General features: G+C 39.5%; 1 protein-coding gene across 1 annotated transcript in view; it reads right to left on the bottom strand.

Annotated features, from left to right (window-relative positions):
* Positions 1 to 7262: 7262 nt before the first annotated feature.
* prkar1b (protein kinase, cAMP-dependent, regulatory, type I, beta) overlaps positions 7263 to 22131 on the bottom strand; it is a 48664-nt gene continuing 33795 nt past the window's right edge. Inside the window, exons 7-11 of the mRNA XM_033971328.2 lie at positions 20720 to 20878; positions 17010 to 17070; positions 14208 to 14329; positions 8741 to 8822; positions 7263 to 8379 (exon numbers count right to left, since the gene is read on the bottom strand). Coding sequence (XP_033827219.1) covers positions 8207 to 8379; positions 8741 to 8822; positions 14208 to 14329; positions 17010 to 17070; positions 20720 to 20878 — 597 coding nt within the window. The 3' untranslated portion in view covers positions 7263 to 8206. The remainder of the gene's footprint in view (positions 8380 to 8740; positions 8823 to 14207; positions 14330 to 17009; positions 17071 to 20719; positions 20879 to 22131) is intronic.

The raw sequence follows: 22131 nt of genomic DNA, 5'->3' as shown, positions 1-22131 counted from the left end.
TGCACTCTTTCATCTACAGTACATTCTCCATTTCCACCAATGGAGCGACAGACTGACGAGAAGCAATCCAGGCACAAGTCTTTACACGCTGCTCCTTATTCCCCCTTGTCCTAACTCCCTTTCTTCCCCCTTCTAAAACACTACCTCTTTATTCTCTATGAACTCAAGAAAAACATTCAATCTCTCACTGAAAAAAAAGAAAAAATGGGGACTTCCAGGCACTGAGGAATAGCAGAGTAATTGCCTGTGCTCTGTTGTCTATCAAGATTTTGACCTTTCTAACATGTGCGACGTGCTTTGGGAGCTGTGGGAACCAGCCCGTGTATGTATATTGGGGGATGCCGAGGGTCTCCCCCGAGCTCTGTGGTGGTCTGACCCAAAATACCCCCAACTTTTCCAGTCGCACTCAAGGCAGGGAACTCCCACTGAGTCCCCGTGTTCTGTATGTTCTGAGGCTGTAGGGAACGGAGGACCGGTTTCACCCACAAATCAGCGTTTTGGCAGCGGGACATGAAAGCATAGGGAGTCAGACCATGTGGAAAGGATGGGGGAAAGACAGAGAAGCCCTGTTTCAGTGCAGTCCTATGGGGATGGAACAAACTCTAAAGGCCTACAGTGTGAGCCTGGACATTATAGCCGTGTAAATGTATGTTTTATATTGCTGCCTGTTGGAGCATAAAATATTAATGTTGTCTTTCCTTAAACCTGAACTTCAACTGAAGAAGGACTGACAAACCTATTTAGGAAAACTGACAAATGTTTAAAAAAAAAAGACAAAATACTAGAGAAAGTCATATTACATTAAAAAAAAAAAAAAAAGTGATGATGCAATAGACAACCTTGCCTTGTTCTATAAAACTATACACACATATTTAAACCTAATAATTAAAAAATCATAAAACCCCTGCAAAGATCACCTGCGGTAACTTTGGGATGATAATCATTTCATGACTATGAGCACTGTATATTCTACCTTATTCTCACCTTAAAGTCTATCTTAAAAACAAGTCAACCATGAGGCTTCAGTGACAGATGAGCTCAAATCTCAACAGGGACACACAAAGCTGTCCTCAAAACGGCATTAGGGTTCTTTAAGCCTATAATTACACCAATTGGCATGTCATATGTGGCTTTCACTTATCCTTCCTCCTCTTCATCTTTCACTAGTCAGAAGTTGAGGGGCAGAAACTGGAGCAGTGGTGATGATGTGAGGCAGATTTTGAGGAAAGATTTAGAATTTGTCTAGTGATGGGCATTTTGATTTCCCTGTGTTTTTAGCTTGAGTCTTCTGTCACTCAAAATGTGTGACCCTGTGTGATTCAATTAGAATTATTAACTAAATTTACTAGTCAATTCCACCACTGAGTATGGATAGTGAGTACTAGATAATGGCTATATATTGTAAAGCAACTTTGATCTAGGTGCTATTTCTTTGGTGAGGTCTTGAAAGAATAATTTGCTTACAAACCACCATGACCTTGCCCTGGGTTCATATGAAGTGGTATGCTGCAACACACTTGAAGCCCTGAATAGTACTTTGAGATTTTCCCCAGCACTGCTCCATTTCTATAGCAACCGCACCTAACCGAGCTATAAAGGCGTTTTACCTCCAGGAGAGAAGCCCTACCCACTTTATAGGCCCTGGTGCGATGCTGTTTCACACGCATGGTGGTAACAATTAACAGTGGTTAGTGAGCCCCCCTGCCATAGCAAGAGCCCAGCTTGATGTCAGTACAGTACAGTGACTTAATTGCTTTAAAAAATTATAATTACAACCACTTGATGTTGCTGTTAATTCTTTGGGGCATGAAACATTAAATTGCTGTGAATGATGATAAAAATCTGTATTACAAACAGTTATATAACAGTTTTTTTTTGTTGAAAAATAATGTACTGAGTGACAATGGTAGATGGTTGGAGGTTTGTGCCCTGCATGTTATAGAGCAAGACACTTTGCTCATAACTGTACAGGGCCATTTCTAGCTTGTGGAAACCCTGTGGTCATTTCTTCAGGAGGATTCCTAGTTTACCACAATTAAGAGACACATATTCCTTACATAACCCATGATAATGCCACACACTATTTTACAAGCAACTGCAACACTGTGATTTACTGTTTTGTAAAATACGTTTTTGTAAGAAATAAACACTTCTCCATTGTCTGTGAATGCCATCATTTGAGCATCATTTTGCAGGAGGACACAAAACACAACTATTCACATTGTTGTTAATTATCATTGTTTGATTAACTACTAAAATTTAAATAAATGAAAATTGTTCAGCTTCAACTCAGGTTTTTATTACATTTCAGACTTTAGTGTATTGCTACTTGTTACGTTACAAAAACACTTTCAAAACTTTCTTCTGAATCATAAAAGTGATCACACAAAAAATGTGGGGCACTTGCTTGTTTAACACAACACACTCTACTGTAAGAGTGACAAAGTGTCCACTAATTGCATACATAGAGGTTAGCTGCAGGATCTAAGACTCCAATTAGATTTGGTCTTTTGGTCTTTAAGGGCAAACCATACTGTCATTATGGTTAGCAGACCAGAACTATAACAGCACCTTCTTCCACCTCCTCGTCATGATTTTGTATGGAACTAGAAAGTGTAAAAACCTGAAACATCCCTAGATCATAACAAACTTTTTATCAACAGGAAATGGCTCCATTATGGGCTTAGGGATGGGCGAGAGTGCTCTTGGGTTACAGCTCTCAGTCAAATCCATGCATTCCTACAGGGTTTTGGGAGACAGCCTGGTCACCCCTTTGGACTGCCTTCCCCAGCCCTCCCTGTATGTCCCTGGGCTCTGCCTGGGGTGCAGCTGCGCCCCTCTCAAGGGCTTTTGATGAGGGGCTGAGTGGACATCCAGGATACACACTTGACAGCTAGGGCCTTGTGACTTTGAACACCTGCACTGAGAGAGCAGGGGGTGAAATCCGTGAGACGCCATGATAGACTTGAAGGTAGAAGATATGTGCTCTTTTTTGGATTCCCGCCAAACAGTCAGAATATATAGTGATGTGTCAAGTTCGTATTTTTCAAGCTGACAACCTGTCATTGAGCTGAGAAGTGATTTGAGCTGAAGGAATAATCTTTATGAGCTTGAGGGAAACCAACCATCAAAAAGTAAAAAAGCAAAAACGGATATTAACATTATCGGAATGAGCTTCTGGAACCATTTATAAACAGGCAGACATGGGGGGGGGGTCAGTGTTTCTTCCTCATCCTAATGTGATTGGGCCAGAGTTTGAGTGTTTTTATGATCCGCACTCACAGCCTTAACAACTCCTCAGAGAGTAGGAAGCAACAAAAACAAGTAACAATTCAGACAAGTGGTGCACTCTCCTCCCAAGGGAGTAATGCCAGGGCCAAAAGAAGAGATTGATAGTCATTGGATAGGATTGGAGCTTGACCATACCCTCTTTCTTTTCTCTGACAAAGTACAGTATTGTGGCAAAGTATAATGAGAAAAAATAGCAACTTTAAAGGAGCAGAAGGTAGCTTTTATGATGGAGGATACACCACGTCTTCATGAAGTTATTACTTGGCTTCACTGCGAGTCCACTCACACTAAAAATGTGTGTTATTCAAGGTATTTTTTTATAATAGCACAATGTAATTTAATAAATGATATGCATGATATGTTTAATGCCATACTGTGGAACATTTCAGGGGAGAATTTATTATTATAATTCTTAAACTTTGAGCATTGATACGTTTTGCATAGCTCTGCATTTTGCGTGTTTATTTTTCTAGCAGTTTGGATGCTAGTTTCAGAGGTCTCTTTGCTTTGGGGACAGCTTTGAAAAAGGAGCCAAATGTTCAGCCAGGGGGGCCTAGTGGCAGTGTAAGTGTATGTATACATGTGAATTATTTACTTGTTGTCCAGCAGGAAATGAGGAACGATAACAAGCTTGGGAAAGAAAAGTAGAGAAAGCAAACAGATGCTATCGCCTTCCAGCATTCATATTGGTGTTCTGTCTTTCTATTCTTCAATACAGACATTTTCTCCTGGGAGCAAACCGTAGGATTTTGAAATAAAAGAAATGTCAGTAAACACACATTAATATAGACTCCAGAAAAATACAAGTTTTTGAATGATTCTTATTGTGGATCAAATGTAGTTGGCAGTGTCCATTATATTATGTTTGAAACCTCAACAATATCACAGAAAATGATGAGATATTCGTGTTGTGGCTTTTGTCTTAGGAGGCAGGTTTTACTTGGCATGCAACAATGTGTAAATCTTACGGTATAAAATTGATTGCGATACTGTGAGGACGCCAACAGAATGTGTGCTTTTCCCATGGTGAGCCTTATATTTCAAAGGATTCAGATTGGGTGTTTATTTCTGTTTCTTTGTTTTAATAGAAAGCAATATTCAGTCATTTCTAATCTTCAATGATCAACGTGGGTCTTTTTAATTGAGAGGTCTAAAGCCAGTTGTCTCATTTATTTGTTTTTTTGTTAAAGTTAAACAGAAAATCATGATCCATATGAGGAAAACCAAAAAAAAAATCTCATGTTGCCCTATTGAAACTTCATTTCCAGGACATGCTGGAGGGGCCTATGGCCTAGTAACACCCTGGGGTCCCACCGGAGGACTTGGTGGAAGTGTCTGGGGTGAGAGAAGTCTGGAAGTCCCTACTTAGACTGTTGTCCCACGTGACCCGGCCCTGGATAAGTGGAAGAAACTGGATGGATGGTTGAAATTTCATTATTTCCTGGTCGTTATTTCATCTTATTTGTATACTTTAAATGTACCTCATAAATCTAGGCATTTAGTTTGAACCCCATAAAAGACTGAGCTGGACCCTGTGACCCACATTTTGCCTTTTTCTTTTCTTCCCATCCCTAACCTCTCAATCCCATCAGCCTAACCACTGCCTAGTCACCTGTGACCAGGCCTGGGCATGCCCTTTAACCCCATGAGGTCATGATAAGAGCACACCATCGCAGTATTACCAGCAGGACCAGGCCACGCTGTGATGTCCCTCCCTGGAGTCTGCAGCTTAAACCCGATGGACCATTCACACCAAATATATCCGGGATCAGGAAATGCTAAGAATTTAGGCATTTTAACAAGGCTGCATTTCCAAAACAAAAATTAGCCCGAATGGTAGTTAAGGGAATAGTTAAAGGGGTTTTGTTGGGGGTCACATAGGCTTTGCTTTAGAGACTGATCTTATGAAGGAAATAAAAAATATTCTCATGAGATCACCACTGCTGATGTCTAACAGCAAATCAATGCCAGACTTGTCTTGTAAAATGCTCTAAATGATTATCCACCAACTAGAATTTAGTGGAATGCACAAGTTGCCAAAACAGAAATTTCCCTTCATGAAAAAAATCTTCCCACATTGGAATCTTGTTTATGGTTGAATTTCCCTATCTCAGGCAATTTCACTGCAAATGTTAGTACTTTTGCAAAGATTTCTCATGAATTGTGGGGAGGCTGCTCATTTTCACTCTGTTTTTTGGGTAATTTTTCTATCTTTAACATTATTGCTTAAGTCATCCATCTCACCAGTCTCTTGAGAATAGTGGCACTCAATAATGCGGAGGTCTTGATTTTACCATAGAAAGCACATTGACATAACTGTCCTTTGGGCTATTTTTACTGTTTGTTCATCATTCACCTTCACTTGTATCTCCTGGTTTAAATGAAACATTTTTTACACACAAGATTTTCACACTAAAATGTTATTAGTTAAGTCTGTTTACCGGTTAGGTATTGTATTTTTACTGAAGTCAATAGAGGACTAACTGTAGAATATCTTCTGTCAAGTTTGGGGACTATCATTATTACCATTACAAGATAGAGCTTATACCTTGGTGGTGGCCTAACTAAGTGCCCTATGTATAAATAATTATGACTTCCATTTTGAGCGGCACAAGAACATTGAATGAACTGTGAGCACTAAAAAGGGTTGAAATGGTAAAGCATCTGAGCTGATTTGAAAATTGTGTGAAAGTATGTGTTTGGTTGAGATTGCTTATCCTCATATTGGCCCTGTGCCACTTCTGTTAATGCTTTACCTTAGTGCCCATTAGCACTATTGCCAAGTTATGTCCTGAAGGAGCCCACCCAGGCAGACTCTTCAACTGCCACAACACTCCTGTCACTTCAATTAAAACTAAGAAAAATGCATCTGATTTTCCATTCTTTCTTTAGTTTTGTAATTAAAGTGTACGTGCATGTTCCTAAGTGCGGAGGGGGTACTGGTGGGCTCACTATCTGTGCTGGGGCCACATTCTTCACTTGATTTAGTGGGCATTAAGATTAGGAGGAATGTGTCAAAGCTGGTCAGGGTATTTAGTTTGCTGTGTTGTAAAATGGCTGGGGAGGAGCGCTGAGGTTTTCTGACAGCGCAGTCTGAAGGATGACTGACACTTGGCTTAATGTGAAAAGAGATGGAGAGCAGAGGTGGAGTGGTAAAGGGCAGCCTGGGTGGAGGGAGGGCAGAGATGGACAGAAAGTGTGAGAAAGATGATGACTATATCATTAAAGCAGCTCTATTTATTTATAAATTTTTTTTAATAATCGTAATGCTTTGAAAGCTGACACTAACTTCCATTTTCCATTTTAAGTGAACATGTAGCCCTCTGTAGAACTATTAAGAAACAAATGTGAAATAAGACAACAGTGCCCACTCCATATTTTATTTTGTCTTAAAACCTTTGAAAACAAACGTCATGAGGGAACTTGCAAACATAGCTTAGTTGAATTTGAAAATCTTGATAAAACTTTTAAGCGTGTCTATTAAAAAATGAGTAAAAAAGGTGCACTTAAATGCATCTTCACTAAGACAAGCGAGTGACGTCACCAATCCAAGTCACAGGTCAGATCTATGGATAGGCCACCCTGCTAACAGTAAGAATTGTGTTTTTCAAGGTATTTTTCATCAATAAACAGACCTCTAATGGAATAAATGCAAGATATTACATGTAATGCCATACTGTGGAACATTTCAGACAAAACATTAAGGTCTATGGACAAGCAGAAAGGTGTACTATGTAACTTTTCACCAGAAAAGTTACATAGTACACCTTTAATCTAGAACTATGTCCACTGACCAATCATGCTAACAAGTATAAATAGCCAAACTGGTAAAACCAGACCCATGTAATTAAATATAACACAACCTTCAGCCTGTGACACACATGGTATTGGTTCACAGCCTGCATCTTTGAAAAAAAACCAAACCATATTATTCATATTTACTTAGTAGGAGACTAATTATTTCACAAGCCTTATTTCACAAGCATCTTTATTTGCTCAAGATGATTTTTATAGTTGAAAGACACACAGATAAGATACAGAAAGATTTTTGCCAGGTCACTTTTGGAGCCTCAGACATGATACAGCAAATCAAAGAAAAGCAACGCAGGTATATACAGTACATTATATGTATTTCCACTCCTTGCATTTTAAACGTGAAGAATATATTTAAGTCTTAAAAATTATAGAACAAGATGTTGACCAAATGCTACAAAGTGGGAGTAAAAAGGTCCATTTAGCCAGAAATAAAATCTGCATAAAAAGCATTTGAGTTTTGGAGAGTCCTGAGACATTGTAGGTGTATACATTAAAATAAAATAAAAACTTGTATTGTTAGTTTTCTGTACTGTGTGTGCGTGCACTGGGCTGGTAAAAGTTACTCCACAGGGCAAACTGACAGAAAGATTCAAAAAGCTTTTGCCACAACAAAACATTGCCACTTCAAACATACATCTGCCTCTAAGCGGCAGTGAAAGCATAACATAAAAAGCCAATTATTTATTTAAATATATTGGTATAAGATTGTGCAGTGAGCTACAAATGGCACCACCACACAAAAGTGAAAAAGGCAAAAGCTATACGTAAACACAACTTACTTATGTCCTGAATCCATCCTTAGACCTTTCATCAAAGTGCAATCCCCATTTAGACATACAGAAGCATGCATCATGTACAGTCCACACACTGTATGCATGACACATTTACATGAGATACATGACGTCTCACCCCTCAGATTTTTACATCCTCTTTTCTGACATAAAGCTATGTGATAGCACAGGTCGAGTCAAAGTGCACAAGATCAAAAGAAATAGAAAAAAAGGCAGGAAATGAGCACTCTTCTTTATAAACCCGCTCTGGTCGAACTGACGTGATGCTGATGTGCGCGCCCCCTGCAGGTGGTGGTGGGGCAGAGGCGTCACACAGTGAGGGAGATGAAGCTGTTGTATCTCTGGATGTTCCTTTTGAGGATCTCCGAGCACGGTCCCAGCACGCGCTCAAAACGGGGCCGGTCCAGCTTCACACACTTGAGCGGGCCCCGGGCCACTACAGTAGCAGCTCTGGGGCGGTTCAACAGCAGCGCAATTTCACCTGTTGATGACAAGACCGCCATGTCAGGACTCAGTATCCATATGTTTGATGAAAACACTAATACAGCATAAATGGATGTCATCGCAAAAAGCATCAATGGGTTTAATTGTAGGACCACATTCAGTCATAGTTTGATTTGCCTTTTATAGATTTTATTTTTCTCCATATTACATATAATAATATAATAATAATGCACCTTGCAAACTAACAGTCTTGGATAATGGAACATCTGGGGCAAAAATTGAGCCCAGGCCTTCCAGGTGAAAATCACTGAACCAGAGCTATGTTACCTATAATTGAGCATCTGAATATGCTGCAATATCCAGTAAGTAAAAATGACAAACGTGTATGCTATACGCACCAAAATAGTCTGATGGTCCCAGACGTCCAACTTCCACGTACTCCTCGTTGTCTGACCTGCGTTGCAGAACTGAGGCTATCCCCTGGAAACAAAGGAGAGACAGAGAGGAAGAGTTAACGAGGAGATGAGCACAGGGTGGGAGGGGTCAAAGAGGGGTATTCCAAAAGGCTCGGAAAATCATCAGGAGGATTAGGGCCAAGGCAAAATTCCTCTGCTTCATAAGAACACAGGTGCACAGGATTTAGCTGCTTTCCATCCAACAAACACCTGTTTTGTGACATCACACAATACACAGTCAAATATTCCAGTGTGGTGTGGGAACTAAAGCTGAATTTTTGGCTTCAACAAACATAATGTCATTGTACTGGAGTGGAATTTCGGAAATACAAAATCTACTTCTATAACTTTGCCAGAATTTACAACATCTCAAAATAATGACCCAGATTAACCCTTCAATACTAATCAAATACATACAGAAGTCAAACTGATTGTGGAGTTGACCTACAGTGTACAGTATAAAACCTCTCAGTACAAAAGCCAAGACCAGCAACACATGAACCAATTTTGATTCCCCATATTCGATAATTTCATAATCAACTACACAATGAATATCTTGTATATATGTGCTATCAAACGACAAATCACTTAATAATAGAAGCAGGAAAACAAGGTAAAAAGTAGGTTGTATGCACTGGAGCTTGACTCAAATGTCACAAAACAGACTTGACTTTTTGCTTGCCCTCCTTCTCATTGTTGTTAATCCGTCTTTGGCTCCATTTTCCTTGTGCTGACCAAACCAATAATACATTGTGGACATAATCAGTCTTAATGAGCACACAACACAGCCTTGTACAGGGAGTTTTACTTTGATGATGGCAAACACGGATTCAGGTAAAACTCCTGGGCCTTTTTTAGAAGGAAAAGAAATGGGGGTAAACTTGGGAACTGCACACTGTTTGAACCGAGTAGTACTTTCAACAAACTGTCTTTCTTTTAAAAAATGTGAATACATGTGCACAAAATATATGGAAGTGTTTAACAGTTAATACAGAAATGACCCTTAAAGAGAAACTGGAGGGGGTCCATCCTGCTTGTGTCCAAGAAGGTGTTATTACTTTGACTACAAAGTTACACAGTATGGCACAGTATTAATTTTTATTACAGGTGTTTTTGTTGCTCAGAAGTAAAATATTTTCCAGACTATAAGTCGCTCCGGAGTATAAGTTGCACCAGCTAAAAAATGCATAATAATGAAGAAAAAAAACATGCATAAGTCACACTGGACTATAAGTCGCATTTTTGGGGGAGATTTATTTGATAAAATCTGAGGCCAAAAACAAACATTTGATCTTTAAAGGCAAGTTATAATAATAACAATAAAATGGAGAACAACAGGCTGAATATCAGTACAGCACGCTAACGTAACACATTTATATTTATTCAGCTACATGAAGGATAGAAGAACTGAACAAGTGTGTGGTTTGTTAACGTAAGATATTAACAGTTAGTCAGATAACTGAAACATAAAAAACAAGCTAACAAGTTTACTAAATCTATTGAATTCTTCATCCTCGGAGTCACTTCTGAACAACTCCACCCACTCCAGAGGTAGATGAAGCGCTGCTTCCTCTTCTGCTTGGCTCATCAGACTCAGCAGAATACCATTTTCTTTTAGGGGGCATTTTTGTTCAGTCTTTCTGAGATGTCTTTTAAATTACTGTAATGTTGAAATTTTCAGTGGTACAGCAATAGTAGCTACTAGTGCACAAGCTGAGAGTGCACAAGCTGAGAGTGCCCTCGCGCGGTTCACAATGTGACAATAACAAAGATGTGAAATTATATATTTTAATAATTTCACATATAAGTCGCAGCCCTGGACAAACTATGAATAAAAGTGAGACTGATAGTCTGAAAAATACAGTACTTTGAAAAACTTGCATTTTTCATGGAAATATGTACACAAGTTTAATGCCAGACTTTGGAACATTCCAGGAAAAGCAATAACATCTCGATGGAAAAAGGTGACAAAAGTTACATAGTGCACCTTTAAGCTGAATAGTGATATAGAGATTCTTGAATGGAGGAGACAGGAGTGGGCAGTGCAGTAGATCTCTTGGGTGTACAACTTTCCATTCAAGTCCAAACAAAGCGGTTGAGACAATGCAGCTCTGTCAGGTATAGTACAGAGGCCTCATCTGGTGTGGTCCAGATAACCATCAGACTGTGCCATCCTACGAGCAGCACTCACACATCTCCCACATAAACACTGGGAAGTCTCTATGTGCAGTGCAATCTAGACCAGGATTATCCCTTTGCAAGAAGAATGGGATAAATATGAATGAAACAAAACTAATTATAAATATGAATGAAACAAATTACAAATTAAAATTAGGTGTTTAATCCACATGTAACACATCATATTCTTTTAGTAAGTACAGTACTGTGCAAATCCAAGAAGCGGAGACTGAATGAATTCTAAACCCTGACCTGAATTTTGCCTCACTGCATGTCCTGGGTTCAATTCTATGAACTGAACCTGACTGAGTTTGGCCTGTTTGTGTGGAGTTTGCATGTTTCCACCATGTTTGAGAAAATTAGCCCAATAAACCCCAAAGCATGCACACTGGGCTAATCTTCCAGATAGACACTCCTGACCAAGAGCAATACCTTAGTTCAGCATCTCTGGGTGCTGACAGAGACGGAGAGAACAAGAGAGACAGAGAGAAAGACAGATAGAGATAAAAGGGAAGAGACGAAGTGACAAAGAGGGAGAGAGGCAGAGTAAAGTGATATCTGTTCACAAGGCCACCCAGCACCGGCAGTGTCTGCACCTTGTCACTCACACACACAAAGACTGTGCTTATAGAAAACACTGAAGACAACAGGCACTTTCTCATCTCTCACTACAGACTATGGATTTGGGGATTCTCCAGAGACGACACAGTGACACAGCATGAAAACGTGTTAATCCATACTATAGTTTATGACCAGACTTTAACTGAGTGACTGTAAAATTCTGCCAAATCTGTAAAATTTTAAAGCTCCATTAGCTAAATTACAAATGCTCTTACAGAAATGCCGAAAATAAAGCATAAAAAGATGAAGAGGTTGTCCCAAATGACCTTTCAGTTTAGTGACCTTGGGGTTCAAAGGTCAAATGTGAAAAAAGATATATTGATGTTTTAATTATCTCCTTCCTGTTTCTTTTGGGCTTTTTCCTACAAAGATCCCCACAACAAACTGTTTTAGGGATGTAGCTTGATATAGTAAAATAACTTTAATACTAAAAAATACATATTTTTTCAGAATATACAGTTTAAGTGGTTGCTAGGTGCATAATCTCCTGAGAGGAAAGCAAACAGAACAAGGTGAGGCTGACTTCTGTAAAGGTGAATTTCTACAATGCATGAATAAAATGTAAATATGTCACTTTTCATTAGCACTATGAGTGTCAAAGTACCTCCTTAGTAGTAGTACTAGTAGTAGTAATAGTAGTTCTAGTAGCACTAGTAGTAGTAGCTATTTTTACGACTTGTTATTTCTTCATCAACAACTGTTTCATTGTAATTTCAAGAAACAAAAGCCTAAATAAACTAAATGCAGCAGGTTCTACTTGTACCATCACTACACCAACTTGTGCTCTGCTACAGCTACAATGACTGGACTACCACAATACACCCAGCAACAAAAAATACTTTACAATACAATACATTTACTCACATACTGTATTAAAAAGGTGCGCAAGTAAAAAATAACATTTTCAAAGAAATGATCAAAGTATAGTTTAACTTCAGTATGCTAGTCTAGTTCTTTCTCCACAGAGACAGCTGTAACACTGTTCACTAATCTTTTTGCATACATCTTAATTGCAGTTTTTGATATGGAGAAGATTATGAGGCTCGGATGTGGTGGTAAAACTCCCAAATCTCCTCCTCTATCCCATCATCCTTTGCTGCTGGCCTGTGACTCATCCCTGCTCAGCCTCGGCCTCCCGGGGGGCTGGCTTTCTCGACCCCATGTGAAAGTGGCCGACGCACATTCCACCAGCATCCCGAGTGCTCTGGGAAAGTCAGGCCCTGCTGCCGCCCTGACACCGACACAGACTGGAGCGCTCAGAGGGAGTTTGGGGTGGAAAATGACATGGTTCAGCAGAAATATTTGGGATATACTTAAGTTGTGGTATGTTTGATTGAAAAATGGATAATGTAGTGGTTCTCAAACTTTTCACACCAAGTACCATGTAAGAAAATATTTAGTCTTCAGAGTATGAACATCTAAACAAGGTGTGTAACAGCATTATACCAGCTCTAAAATAGCACTCTCTCCAGGGAGTTGTTATTGCCTAAACTGGCATTTAACTTATCCCTTTCCAAGGAGACTTCTGCCTCTAGGCCAAGATAAATCATCTGTAACTGAATGAAAGCAATATAGATAAGTACACCTGTAAAGTCAATTTAAATAGACCGATTTGTTACCCATCCATTTGAATAAATAAGAGCTATTTTCAGTCTGGTGTCAGGTCGTATCAGCAGATAGTTAAAGCCAAAGCATTGATATCAGTATTGGAACTGAAACGCTTGATTGGTGCATCTCTTGTATTAAACTCCAATGATGATGACTCATGTTTTACTGCTATAACTGCTCTATTTGAGCTCTTAAATCCTGTGGGGTTTATTTTCTGCACAGACAAACTGGCTTTCAAGGGATTTCTGCCGCCACCAGGGAAGTTGACTGAAGCTTCAAATTTAGCCATGCTGGTCAATGTGAGATATTTTCAGTGCAGTCTATAAATATTTGAGGAATGTTTAAGTATGTCAGCACATTCAGTTAAGATATTCTGTGGTTTGGGAAATCCTTAGCTTCTGCAAAGACCTTTTGACAGTATTAGATTGGCCATAAATACAGACAATGGGAAAAGCAGAAACTGACCTTGAAGTCTGGGGAAAAAGGGACAAAACAAAAGTCGACTTGCTCTCCATCTTAACTTGACATTGAAAGATGTGTTGGTGTTTGGTTAATGAAAAGTGTGTAGGGATGGTGGGCAGAGGTCTTTATGAGGAGGGGCAAATAGAGTTGTCAAGGGGAACGGGACAGAGATGCATTTTCTGAGGATGTAAACAGGGAAGTCATTAAACTGCAGAAATGATTATGTTTCGAGGACTATTATTTATAGTAGTTCCTTACTGTCTCACTTTATTTAAAGCTTCTTGTGTGTATGTGTTGTATAGCGCTGTAGTTGTCCATAAGCAAGTTATTTTAATCCATGTAGTAAGTATCACTTCCCAGTTTGTCGCAATAAGCAAAATTTCAGAGAATATTTGCCTTTAATGCTAAAAATGAGCACAAATGAATCAGGGCAACCCAAATAATCACAACCAGATTATTATCAAGGACTAAACCAGCTTTAAAAAAGAACTAAATCAGTCAATAATTTCTATTAAAACACACCTCTATGGATCCCCCTTACCTCAGTTATAATAAAGAAGTCATCTCCAGGCTCTCCTTGTACCACGATCTTCTCTCCGTCCTCAAACTGAACTGGCTCCAGTGCATCGGCTACTGTCAGGCGCTCCCACTTATCCAGAGACTCTGCAAGTCAAAACACAAATATTTACAATACAATTTTATACAATTAATTTACTCTAGATCTCTAGATCTATTTATATTATTTTAACTGATTGAAGCAGAAAATGTTCAAATGGCTACTGTGTCTGTGATGGATAGCCACTGTAGTAAGCTGCTGGTGGTATGGTAAGTCCAACCTTAGTCTAATCCAGTCAGTCATCAGGGACTGTAGCAAACTAGTCCATCTTCACGAGGAGATGAGCCCCCATAACTAAGCTCTACATCTGGAAGCCCACACACAAACGGTTCTGGTGACAGCTAAAACCCTAGAGCTCATTGTGGATTGTAGTAAACACTGTTCGGTAGGTAAATTTTCCAAAAAAGCAAATTTTTTAAAACAATTTTTGTGTTTTTGTATATATCATTATGACATACTAACATTAATTCAAATGAAATAATAACCAATGATTTTTTTAGGTGGAACTGCAAGGGAAAGTGAATTTTCTGATCTAACATTAATTCAGAAATTGCAACCATACCAGTAAAACAGGCTTGAAGTAACGTTTAATAAAGTTTTAAAAAAAATGTTTTGAGGAAATCTGTGTTTTCAATCTGTCTTTAGTCAGATTTTACAGTGTGGTATGGTTATATGTGATTACAAGAACTGATTTCCAGTGATGCATACTTTAGCTGCGCTTGCGGAGACAGCTGTCTTTCCAGCCGGCCGACCACATGTACAGTGACGTGGTTTAAGTCCCAGATATTTCTAGAAGCTGTTGGTATTCGCGCTGAGACCAAAAACACAGACAGCCACACATCTTCAGTGTGCATAAAGTTCCAACCCGCAGAAACTTTTAAGGAACATTTGAAGTATTGGTATTTTATTTATAGTTTTGGGGATTTATATTGAAGATAGCCACACAGAAGTCCTCATAAGCTCCCTGTCTCCTCATCCTCCTCAGCTTTGTCTTGTCCGGGATTCAACGTTTTGATTTGACTAAGATGCAATCAGCTCTAAAATCTCTTGTATTGTCTCAGGAAGTGCTCAGCAACAGATCTGCGTCTTTATGTGTTTTAGGATTAAATAAGGTGAAGCGTGGTGGCACAGAGGTGTCCAGTGTCCTGTTCCAGTGGGGCCGGAGTGTCTGCCAGACCCCCACAGATGGATGTCCTCTGTCTCGCTAAAGGCTGGCTCCCATTGAGATGATCCTGAACGGAGAGCCAGGTAATACGAGATCTGCTATTGCTAATGTGCTGAGTGGAGTACTTCTACAACTTTGGTTTAGAGCTTTGCGAAAAAGGTACTATATTTAATTTTGTATTTCTCTTTAGTTTGTTCAAATCAAATGATGAGAGATGTATTAATAAAAAAAAAACATATAACATAACATAAAACAGATATAACTTTATGAAAAAAAGGGTATTATGCGGAATTGATTTTTTTGAGCTTTACACCATGTCATTGTTCCCTCATCAAAAACATTCCTGAAGAGGTTTTAGATATCATTCATGCATGTTTCAGGAATTTAGCTCTCTAATTAATCTCTCCCGGACCCTATTTGAACCCTCCTTATGGTTAGATGCAAGATTCTGTCCAATGCTCAGCCCACAAGCGTATGTCATCCATGCTCCCACATGACAATCTCCATAAATATACAAAAGCATAATACAAAACTGTACACAGCAACTTGACAAATCTGATGTGGTGTGCCATAGTGTCATTAGCAGTGTGCACACTGATTATGTTGTGATAGTGCTCTGAAGGGTGAGTGACTCAGCTATGACACTCAGAGTGTCAAAAACAAAAGTGAAACTTATAAAACATGTTAATACATTGTTTTCAGCGAATAAAGCATTTTCAAAACAATAAATGTAACATTGATCTAAATAAGTTAAGTGTTAGAAGTTAAAACCCATAGAAGTAAAATGCCCCCTCTTGAAAAAATAATTATCCGTAAATGTTAAATAAATTTATTCTCAACCCTTGAGTATGTTGTTTCCCTTTTTCACAATAACAACAACATCAAGTGCTTGTACCCTATTTCATGATTATCTCAAAAATCAAAGGCAAACAAAATGCAACACCCCGCCCCAAACCTTCCCCTGAGAACGAAGGAGAGTGACAGAAAGAAAAATGAGTCTGAGCGCTGCTAAGAGGAGTTCTCAATGCAGGCCTCGACAAGGTTTTCAGAAAAGAGGGAAGGAGAATATAAAGAGACCTGGCCCTGCTAAGACCTCAATTGAGTGTATGTGTTTACTCAGCCAGCTAATAACTCTGTACAGGGGGCACGGCCTGATTCTATGCACCACACACAAACCATCAAGTGGAAGGGGACGGCATGTCAGCTCTAATTGCAACTGGTTTGAAAGTCGCATTCACCACCAGCACTAACAAAGTGAATAGCTTGTATGGGTTTGCCATTATCCAAATTCCAGGGAGAGAAAGATTAACTTTGCCCCCTTATGTTTGAGCTGTAGTGACAGTGCAAAGTGTGACCGGGTGGGTATGAAGCGTTTTTGAGCAGATTAGGACCCAACCAGACCGCTGACCTGGTAAAACAACGTGCGCCACGGTTTATGTGGGCTAATCTACAGTATATGCAGTGATTTGTCTGCACTCTGAACTCCTTGACCTGCCGGTTAGCATACACGTGCAAAGCTGCTCATGCTACAGCTAATTTGTGAATAATGTATGGCAGCTTACCCAAGATGGAGACCTTGCTGAGGAACTCTTCGTACATCTTTCTCTTCCGGAGTGTGCTTCCCTAAAAGACAATGTACAATGATAAAAACATGGATGTTATAGCAAGGCTGTCAGAAGGTTCGGTTTTATTGTACTGACTTCAACAAATATGCTCTATTATTAAATTAATGCTAGAAAGTTTATTGTATGTCTATAGCTGATTTTTGGTAAAAAATATGGACAGTGCATTTTAATGAACATGATAACATGATATGCATACATTTAAACTTACTGGATTGTAGTATATGCGTTATATGAGCTAATTTCCATCCATTCCCAGTCCCACATTCACTCTCACAAACCGAAACTCATCAGAGAGCTGGCCTCTTACGCTCTTTTCAAAAAACATCTCAAAACATGGTTTACAGCAAATCACACCTGTCAACATTAGCTCACTATATATGGCTTGTCTTCACTTTTACCTTACTGCTACTCTGTCTTTGTCTTGTCTTTCTGAATGTTTTGAAAAGAGTTTTAATAGTTATGCAATTTGACTTTTTCTGTAATTGTGTGGTGGTACTACTACTGTACGCTGTTATTTAATGTATTGTCCTGCTCTCACTGTACTATTATGTTGTCTAACCGTATTGTTTTTAGGTAAACAATTTTAACATTTGTCCAGAACAGATGTACAACATTATTGTACATTTATATAAATAAATAATAATAATGTGTAAACTGTCCCTGCCAAATCAATAAAATAAAATAAAATGAAAAAAAAAAATTGTAAAAGTGTCTGTAAAAGTACTATAAGCTATGCGGGCTATTTTATTTTTACAGTAGCATAAGAATTCCGCTGTATTTATTATTGCAAATTATCGTGAAGCAAACTAGTTAATTGTCCAATTTGAATACTGTCACATCATATTTACACATCATTTGCAACCTTGGATACCATGTTATTACCAAAGTTCATGGGGTCATCCACGTCTCTGTGTGTGAAAGCCATGTGTAAGTCGTACAGAGAATGTGAGTGCGTGTGGCCCATCCCACCCACCAGGCAGGACTTTCCCTCCACTCCACTGTCAGGACCATCAGGTGCTTCATGACAAGTCTAAACCTCCCGGACCCACTTCTGCAATGCTATTCTTTTTCAGACCCAGTTTTACTGCGGCAACATAAAAAGAGAAAGAAGAGAACAGAGGGAGAGTGGGAGCACCGATTTCATCTGCAGACGAGTGCATTGCATATGGAAATGATATACTGAGGCTTGGGGTGTCTTTAGTGCATAAGTGCCTGCTGCTGCCTCTAATTTCATATAATTTCACATTTTGTCTTAAAACAGGAGAAACAGTTCCCAAGTGAGCCAACGTCAATCTTGAAATCGTAAACAACTTGATTAAAGGAATTCTAGTGTGCATTGCCTCCCTCCTCCTGGGTAAATGCCTTTTTTGTCTGTACAGTAGTGTGTGGAGTCTGTTTTGAGTTCTGCCACTTAAGTTTCACTGCTGTTTCTACAGAGACAAACCCTAATACCCATTAAGACTGCAAACACAAACTCACACATGTATGTTCAACTTCTGTACAAACGCACTTTCCCATTTACCTCCCCATAGGGCTCCTTAGATAGGCTCTCCAGGCTTAGCGGCTTACTGTGCCTTACATTACACAGCGGGTAAGATTTATGCTACCGGATTAGGATAGTATGTGACTGACACAGCAAAATGGGTGTTTGCAAAAATTCTGGAATTCCCTGTGATTTTTCCCCAACACTTTGTTTCTTTGCATGTGTCTTTTGTTAGTCGACATAGGAGGGCTTGATATTTCTTATGTCTGAACCTCCCCTACTCTTGTCCTCTCGTGGTTAAGGATGAACCAGTCTCTTTGTCTGCTTCTTGTCTTTGAGGTAAGATCATCAAAGGAGCTCGAGGTGTGGAACGAAGCCAGGCTAAACCAACCGCAACTCACGGCCCATCTACACCGCCTTCATCTGGGGCCAATGGCGAATACACACACCTCTAACATCCCGCCACGTTTTGGGTATCATTTTGTCTCATCTTCCTTCATTGTGGCTTGACTTTGTTGAATGTGGTCTGTCACCTTGTTAATAGCTTCGCCGTGTGTTTAGATACCAACATGAGGAAGGTAAGGTTTTACACAATGTCAAAATGCATTACATCTGATATTTTTTCCATTGTGGCAGTGCCCAAGTGTAGGTACATAGTCATAAAGCAACTACTGGGGAAAATTTAATACAACTAATCATTTGTCATTCCAGTGATGAGCATTGTATAAAAGTAGCTCACTGGGCTAAGGGTGGCCATCTCAAAAAGTAGTAAAAGTGGGACAATTGGTGCAATTTGGGATTATCTTCAAAAGACTAAGCTTAAAGTGTGATTCTCATAACATACTCGCTCTTTATAATTCATAATTGGTGGCATGTGGGGAATAAACTGTGCAAAATGACAAAAAGAAGGACAGGTGGTTACCCTATCTGGAGTTTGGACCAATTCAATGACTTCCCTAAATAACCTATTCCTGCTATAGAACGATTCAGCAGTGCATCTTCCTCCCTTGTCCCTAACCAGCAGCAGGCCCAGTCACTGTGCATAATTGGAGTGGGGAAAGACTCATATACTTAGACACAGACTGCTCGTTATGTTGGCCGGCGCTGCTGCCAGAATACCGCACATTATAAAAACAGCTTTACAAATCATTGACAGCAATAATTAAATGCAGCTTGACATAATTGAATTCCACTCGCCCTGTCTCCCTGCCTGCCACTGCTGCTGCTGGAAGGAGCAAACGCCATGTGAGTTAAACTGGAACACAGGCAGTCCTTTACAGACAGGTTACCGGGGCACTCCTAAACTATGCGCAGTGACACGAGCTGGGAGAAGCCTTGCCAACTTCCGCACTTGACATAGGGCAGACATTTTCACTGCTAAGTAACCACATGTATGCAGCCAGATTAAGGTAAGCTTATATTATATATGGCATAAGCTGTAAAGAGCATTAAGAGGAAGTATTTGGTTAGCTATGGAGACCTCCAAAGAGAAACACAGCGAGTAATAAGTTATTCCTACAGTGGCAAAGATGTGTGTTGTGAAAAAGGATGACAGCCAGGGCAGAGAACCTTGTGTTTCCAGTTTAAACATTTAGACATTCCACAAAGATAAGCTCCCGGTGCAGCAAGTGTGAGTGGAGATATTTAGAGCTGACCTGGTGCCTCCTAACTCGCTCCCTCCCTCCATCACTCTCTGACTCCCTGTATGTAGAATTACACTCAGAGTAAGCACTAAGGATGCAACAGTGCTATTAAGCATTTAAAGAGTCCTAAGTGGTGGTGTGGGAGAAAATATTAAGGCTAAGTAAGTGATAAGAATGAAGTAGTGCACTAAAGAATATTTTTATTACGCTTTCTAGTAATCTTTTTTATTAGGACAGACAGTGGGAGGTACAGCAAGGCTTGGAGAAATGGTTTTCTCACTGTAGATAGTTTACAAAGAGTTCAAAATTATAGCATTGAGCATTTTGTCTATAATAAGGAACCTACAACAGGCTGTAAAAAGAGCTGAAATGTAATTCCCTCCCAAAAAGGTTATTGTGTTATTTATTGTGATTATCCTAATAACAGATAATTTATAGTACAAAAATATCTCTACAGATCAAACATAGGCTGAGAATGATTTGATTTGTCACAGGAAATACTTTTAAAGATGTATTTTTACCATGAGGATGCGCCGGTAGCTGTCTCGGTCAATCCCCCAAAGTTTCAGATCTGTCTTGGCCTTCACTGTGGCAGCTCTGGGAGTCCCATAGATCAGTGCCAGCTCTCCGAAACTTCCTCCTTCTCCAATATTGGTCACCCACTCTCCATTGACATACACCTGGACAAAAACACATCACCAAAACATCAAGTCATCCCTATTGTCTCCTCAGATACTTTGTTAAACCTCCTCAGCTTCCGGCCTGTTTGATTTCCTCAGTAGGGCTTTTGTTATAAGCATTTGATCCAAGTTAAGCCTTTAAGTAAGACCCTTTAAAAGCACTCTATCCCCCTCGCCTCCTCACCCATCTCTTTTATTTCAGTTGTCCTGTCTTGTTAGTGCGCTCCTTTTGATTTTGACTGGTGGCTGGCTCTTAAAAGCGATTTGGGCTGGTTACAATGGTCTTTTGAACAATTACTCCCTCATACTCTTTGGCAATGTCTCCTGGGCTGTCACGATTTCACCTGGCGACACATTATCCACTTGCGGTGACTTAATAACAGTGAAAGAAAAAGAGCAGAGAGGAAGGGTTGGTCCCATCGGTGACTCTTGGCAGGATTTGGCTTTATATTAGGTACACAATATACAACAGGGAGACAGCACTTTATATTGGCTTCAAAGAGATGAGGCCATCCCAATTACATCACCCTTGTGAGTGTTTACCTGGATAGATTTACACAAGACAGTAGTATTTTGTTTCCTGCTTTGGAATTAGTTTGATTCCCATAAAACTTGTAGCAGCATGATTGGTTTATGTTGTGCATAGGGTAAAGAGAGGTACAGGGTTTTGAAAAATTATACAATTGCTTCCTTTTAATTGAGTTGTTGTTCATTGAAAAAAGATTGGATTTCAAAGACCTATGATAGAACAAGATAAATTGTCATGTTTTTGTTGAGGATTAGCAATACCATAAATATAAGCATTATCTGCTTCGTGTAACATCATGGGAAAGTAAAAAGAAATCAGTCAAAATATCAGAGAACTGCAGACTTGCACAAGTCTGGTCCATCCCTGGGTGCAATTTCCAGATGCCTGAAGGTTCTACATTCATCACGTTTATGATTATTATTTATGTTTTGATTTGCTTGTATTGTGATTTTAATGTCTTTCTTACTCTGTAAAGAACTTTGAATCACTTTGTGTACGAATTGTGCTATACAAATAAACTTGCCTTGACTTGCCTTGTTCAAACAATTATATGAAAGTGTAAACACCATGAGAATGTCCAGCGATCTCACCGCTCAGGAAGGAGATGGGTTCTGTGTCCCAGAGATGAACGTGCTTTGGTCTGAAATGTGCATATCAACCCAAGAACAAAAGCAAAAGACCTTGTGAAGATGCTGCTGAAGCTGGTAAGAGTCTGTCATTATCT

Source organism: Periophthalmus magnuspinnatus, chromosome 8, assembly GCF_009829125.3.
Source record: "Periophthalmus magnuspinnatus isolate fPerMag1 chromosome 8, fPerMag1.2.pri, whole genome shotgun sequence".
In the NCBI taxonomy this organism is placed as follows: domain Eukaryota; kingdom Metazoa; phylum Chordata; class Actinopteri; order Gobiiformes; family Gobiidae; genus Periophthalmus; species Periophthalmus magnuspinnatus.
The sequence above is the reverse complement of the archived record's forward strand: the minus strand, read 5'-3'. Positions and strand labels throughout refer to the sequence as shown.